Source organism: Lutjanus erythropterus, chromosome 10 (genome assembly GCF_056507025.1).
Source record: "Lutjanus erythropterus isolate fLutEry1 chromosome 10, fLutEry1.hap2, whole genome shotgun sequence".
Lineage (NCBI taxonomy): Eukaryota > Metazoa > Chordata > Actinopteri > Lutjaniformes > Lutjanidae > Lutjanus > Lutjanus erythropterus.
This window is the reverse complement of record NC_139326.1, coordinates 24,031,123-24,037,120: the sequence shown is the minus strand read 5'-3', so window position 1 is coordinate 24,037,120 and position 5,998 is coordinate 24,031,123. Positions and strand designations below refer to the sequence as shown.

Sequence of the window (5,998 nt, the reverse complement as noted above, 5' to 3'; positions counted from 1 at the left end):
CAGTGGAAACTTAATTTTATGAGTTGATTTAACTGTGTACAGTATTCATTCAACTCATCAATTCGAGTCAAAAGATGTCAAGTTAGAAGAACTCATGCTGCAAACAGTTTCATGCATGCTATGATTGTTTCACATTTGAGTTACTGTGTAACCTGTTGGTCACAAGCAGCATTTACAATAACCAAACCTCTCATGATGACATACAATCGAGCAATTAAAATTTTGGACAGGAAACCAATAAGATCACATCACTGCCATGTTCTTCAGAAATGTTAAGTTTTGATTTCATTAATCTAGCCAATCTCAAACTCATCCATAAATGCCAACATAATCAGGCTCCTCAGGTGCTCCGTGACCTTGTGGTTCCACTTAGAGCCTCAGGCTCAGTAACACGTGGAGCACCCAGTGGGAATTGTAAGGTTCCCTTGTGTAAATCCTCATTTGGACAAACAGCTCTTTCTGCCTGTGGAATTAACATGTGGAATTCTTTACCTGTAGAACTCAAACTGGATCCTGATTTAAAACTCATGAATAATTTGGTGTTTCCTATTCCATGGTGCTAATTATATTTTGTAGTTTGTATCTTGTATTGTTTTGTATTTCTCATACTTTGCACTGTTACTTGTGCTTTTATACCTAAAGGCCCAGCTAGGACAGGCATTGCAAATTAGCTTAGGCTATAAATGCTATAGTGTGTGACATTGATTTATGCTACATACTTGTCCCTTTTCAAATAAACTTTAAATAAATAAATATACTCATGTTTATGAGTTCTCAAGTGTTCTGAAAATAAATACTATAAATTATCAAGTTTAATAAACTTGAATAAATAAAACTTGCATATTCACACTAACTTGATGAGAAAAGAGTTGATTCCACTAAATCCCTGTATTGTTTTTACAGTGTATGTGTGATGCAACCAGTGTTGATTTGAACTTTGAAATTAATTAAGGGACACCTCAGCAAAATAAAATATTTCAACTTTTATCTAATTTTTTTGTAGATTGGAACTGTAAGGGAACAAACTGGCCAGTTTGATTGATTGATTTATAGTGATCCCAGTTTGTAACACCTTTGTATCACCGACTGACTGTTATCTTCAAATCCTGAGTGAAAAAGTATCTATTTTGCTCCACTGGCCAATTCATCGGCCATGAATGCTAAAATTTTTACCGTGCAGTCTTTTCTTTTTGGCCTGTAAAGCAGCTGTCTACAATGTGACTGATGCTAATTGTTCAAACCTAAATAAAAAAGTTATCAGAGGGGGATTTCTTTAGACAAAATCTTCTAAAATTGGGGGGTTTGTGTGCATCTATTGTGCTTTAGACAGTTAAGGCGAATTAACCCTTTTCAACCTTTTCCTCCCTCCTCCCTTTGTGATGTTTGGGATGACAGACAGTCACACGAACAGGTAGGAATTCTGTTTTAGCAGTACGCACGTCTCGCGCTGTCCACGCTCCTTACCTAAAAACCGTCACCACCCCATGCACGTGCGTCCTGTGGGAGGTTCCTCTTACGTCCCTTTGCGTTTAACACTCCTTAAATTGTAACGTTATCATAAACAGTCCGGCGTTGGGGGGCCGTAATCATTCCTCTCGGGGCTTCATCGAGACTTCTCATTGGACGTCAACACGCGACCAGCGCGAGGAGGGGGGCTCCCAGACGCGTGCCACTTTTTAAACGGACGCCGCGCCTCGAGACACCAGAGAAGGAGTCCCGCACGCGACAGGCATACTCAGCAGAGCAGTGTGTGTGTCTCCAACAACTTTTCCTAACAACTTCACCTACCTGTTGGGGCTGTGTTTTTTGGAAACATGGAAGTCCGAAGTGTGGAAGAGTGGAGCAAAGGCTCACGGGAGATGGCGGTCCTTGACTCACGGCAGCACAGCCCGCGAGGGGAGCAGCTGCAGCGCGAGGAGTCCTGCTATGAGCCTGCACTGACGCTCGTGGACAGCGGCAGTGACCCACGCGCCTGGCTGGCTCTGGTGCAGCCTGCTGGCACCTGCGCGGCACACGCCACCTCACCAGAGTACCTGCGCCACTCTCCTTGTCCCAGCACCGGTTCGTACCACGGTGAGAAATGTTAATTCAGTTTTGGACAACGTTTCAATACAACATCTGTAATGCAACAGGCAGCTGTGGGTTTGCAGTGTGCGTTGTTTCCGTTTGCATGCGCTGGAGGTCTCAAATAGGCAGAAGGGAACATTAATTTTCTTTACATCAGAATTTATTTTGTACATTTAAAACACTGTTATGCGCTTTACTAAAGCTAAGGAGTTTAAAGCTAGTTATGAAGCATTCTCAGTTTAATTCTGATAGCTCTACACCACCTACATAAGTAGACGAGACCATCCGTGAGAAGATTGGTCATTGCTGTAAAGTTATTCTTAATACCTGACAGCGGGTCGAGTTCATTCTGAAATTAAATATTTTGCCAGGCAAAATTACATTAGCAAAGTAATATGAAGCAGGGGAGATTTTTATTTGGATCATTTTAGTTTCCATTGTATATTTTGTGGTTATGTTTTTGTGCAGGGGCATCCAAACTCTCAAACACAATATGAAAGTTCCTAGCTAAAACCACTCACATGCCTGTTTAATTGTTGTCAGTCGAGACCAGCTGAGTGAATTTTCTGTTTCTATTTTTCAGAGAGTGGCTCCCCGGGGTCCTCGGGCCATCCCAGCCCTCCCAGCTACAGAAAAACTGCCAAGAGCCCCTCCTCTTCTTCGCTCAAAGTCAGGGACCTGTGCCGTCTTAAAGGCACGGTCCCTGGGTTCGAGGAGGACACATCTACGAGACAGAGAGCCCCATCCAGCAAACCCATCAACGGGGTCCAGAAGCAGAGGCGTGTGGCCGCCAATGCGCGGGAGAGGAGGCGGATGCACGGGCTGAACCACGCGTTTGACGAGCTGCGCAGCGTCATCCCGGCATTTGACAACGACAAGAAGCTCTCCAAGTATGAAACTTTACAGATGGCGCAGATCTACATCAACGCTCTGGCTGAGCTGCTCCAAGGTCCCGTTTCCTCCAACAACAACAGCAACAACGACGCCACGAACAACAACAACAACAACAACAACAACAACAACTCGCCAAAGTGTGACATCATGCTGTCAGCCGCCGTGGGGTTTGACGGAGCGAAGGACAGGGCTCCCCCGTCTCCTACCACCTGTAGGACAGCGGCGGTTGTGCCCGGTTCAGGTAGCAGCTTACCTGTCCACATCAGCGGGGTGCCTTTCCGCTCCTCCTTTGACGACGCGTCTTTCTCCGCCATGGTTGAAGAGGCGATATGTTCGCCCTCTCCCTCACCCTCCAGCCGGGCAGGCAGCTCGCTCGCGGCGGTCGGAAGAGGAAGGAAAGAGTCTCCCCGGAGCGACGGAGAGTTTTCCCCACATTCCCACTTCAGTGACTCGGATGAAATAGCGATGGAGCTCCACTCCAGTGAAGAAGATGACCTGTCAGAACTGAAGCTACGCAGCCACCATCATCACACTGTTTCTTTCTGAACGATTAGAAATAACAGACTATGTTTAAGCTTCACTGTAGCCTACAACAAAGTAATGTCCGTTAACCGTGTCAATCATATCTCTTGCTAACAAAATGCATTTTAAGATAGAAAAGTTTTGCGTCTTCGAAAAAGTCATGTTCAATTTTTAACAAGTCTATTTTATCAACTTGTTACATAGTCGAAAGATTATTTTTATGTGAGATAGGCCTAATTCGGTTCTGCCAATAGATGTATAGCCTATAATTTCCAGTTTTCATGGAGACGTGGCTGGAAGACCCCTCTGCCATGTCGCGCGTAGCACTGCCATGGGTATCTCCCACGTTACTCCAACCAAAAATCTGTCTTCCACAAAATCATAACTTTATGGATTGCTTATATTTGATAATGTAAAAAAAACATTTTTTTTGTAGCTATAATATGATTTTGTTGTGAATTATGTTTTTATTTGTCAATTTGTATGTATAATGTATTTTGTTTTGCAACTTCAAAAGTTCATGATGTGCACTTTAAACATACGAGCCAGAGGCTTGAGAAATGCGACTTTTTGTTTTCAAACCATAAACAATATTGTTTTGCTTTGTTTGATAGTGTAGTACTGCCAATTCCACGAGAATAGCCTATTTAATGTAGCCATCATCGCTGCCTTCTTTTTGTATTTTCTTTTGTATCTTCAGATGAGCTTGTGTGTCTTTTGCTTTCACTGGATGAGATTAATTGACATGTATTTATTGCTGATATTTTTTTTTTCATTTGATTTGCTTTTTATAACTCCATAGTTAAATTTGCTGGAAAAATATCATTATGCCATTTATTGTTATGTTAATTTGATTTTGGGAATAAAAAAGCAAACGAAAATGTGATGTTTCTTTGTTGTTGTCTGTTGTCTCCATGCATCATTAGATAACGGCAATTAGCTCTCTTATGAACCATCGTGTTACAAATCAGATTTGGTTGTATATTTCTGTATTCTGTATATTTATCTAAAACTTCATCAATATATGATAATAATAATAATAAGAAGAAGAAGAAGAGTAATATGTGGGTGGTAAATTAAGTCAGTTAGGACTATATGAGCTTGATAGGAACGAACAGGCGTATTATTATTATTATTATTATTATTATTATTATTATTATTATTATTTAATTATTATTATTACAGTTGCAGATTTTTCTGTTAGTAATAATTTAAATAGCTGCTAAGTTAAGTCAATTAGGACTATTAAAGTTTTTACAGCTGAATAGGCTCATGGCTTCTACGCTATTATAATAATAATAATAATAATAATAATAATAATAATAATAATAATAATAGAATAGAATTCATAAATATGTTAGAAAAACGGTAAGGTAATAATAGTAGAGACATTATTGAATATATATTTAATTTACCTTAACCTTCATGAATATATTTTTAAAAACTTAGCATAAGTCATAAATCAAGAAGGCCTTACTGAGCAGGGTTTAGAGGATAATAAAGTGCAAAAGTTCACTGTTTTACGATTAAAGTGATGTAGGGGAAGTATCTATACCGAACAACATAAGCATTTCCATTTATTTAAAGAATCTTTTAACACTGATCTCCTATTATGTATAGGTTGATGTATCGTAAACTATAACAGCGAAGTGAAACGTGTCCAACACGCGCTCGCTCGCCATATGCTGCAGGTGCACGCGCCCCCTGGCCTCCTGTGATTGAGTGTCTCTAAACTTTAACGTTTGTGGTAACTTTGACGCAGAGAAACGCTGCATTAAATTATAGCACAGTGTTGTTTTCTTGCAACAATCTTCAAAGTTTTTTTTTTCCTGAACTGTTGCCATGTAGTCCATTTGGTGAATACAGATTCGGTGATGGGGAGCGTGCATTAATTTCAGCCTATTGTTGGCAGGCTCGTGGGCCGAGGTGTTGGATGGCCTCATTGAAGCACGCGCTGTCAGCTGGTGAGCGCTCGCGGGTCCCCACCGTGTCCCCGAGGACATGACTCGAGAGGGAACACACTTTCCCAACTAAAGAAAGGCCTACACACACACACACACACACACACACGACGGTGCACCTCCTCCGCTCTTTCTTTCTCTTTTTTCTCTTTTCCATTAACTCAAACAAATACGCGCATGTGGACGTGGACGCACGCTCACTTTGGCTCTGACAACCTGCCGTCCTGCCTGTCCCCTCTCTCTCTCTTAGAAATAAAGATGCTAACTAGAATCATAAGGGTTCTAGTTTGTCACCATATAAGAACTCTTTTTAGTTCCTGTCAGAACCTTTTCGGTTCCACTTAAAGCCCTCTTGGAGTGTCCTGTGGAGATACCTAGAACCACCTGTGAGAGGTTTTACCCAGAACCCCCAATTAGAGGTTCTACAAAGAACCGTTTTGACATAATGAATCCACCCAGAACTTCCATTTAGGCCTTCTCCAAATTCCGAACCATTCTCATCTTCTCTGTTGAAAATGAACTGGTTCAGAATCTGAAATGCTGGTTTCAAGCTG

General features: G+C 41.4%; 1 protein-coding gene across 1 annotated transcript; it reads left to right on the top strand.

Annotated features, from left to right (window-relative positions):
• Nucleotides 1-1,365: 1,365 nt before the first annotated feature.
• atoh1a (atonal bHLH transcription factor 1a) lies at nucleotides 1,366-4,364 on the top strand. The gene is made up of 2 exons (XM_084729552.1): nucleotides 1,366-2,073; nucleotides 2,651-4,364. The coding sequence occupies exons 1-2, from the start codon at nucleotides 1,815-1,817 to the stop codon at nucleotides 3,505-3,507; spliced, it is 1,116 nt and encodes a 371-aa protein (XP_084585678.1). The 5' UTR covers nucleotides 1,366-1,814; the 3' UTR covers nucleotides 3,508-4,364.
• The last annotated feature ends 1,634 nt before the right edge of the window (nucleotides 4,365-5,998 follow it).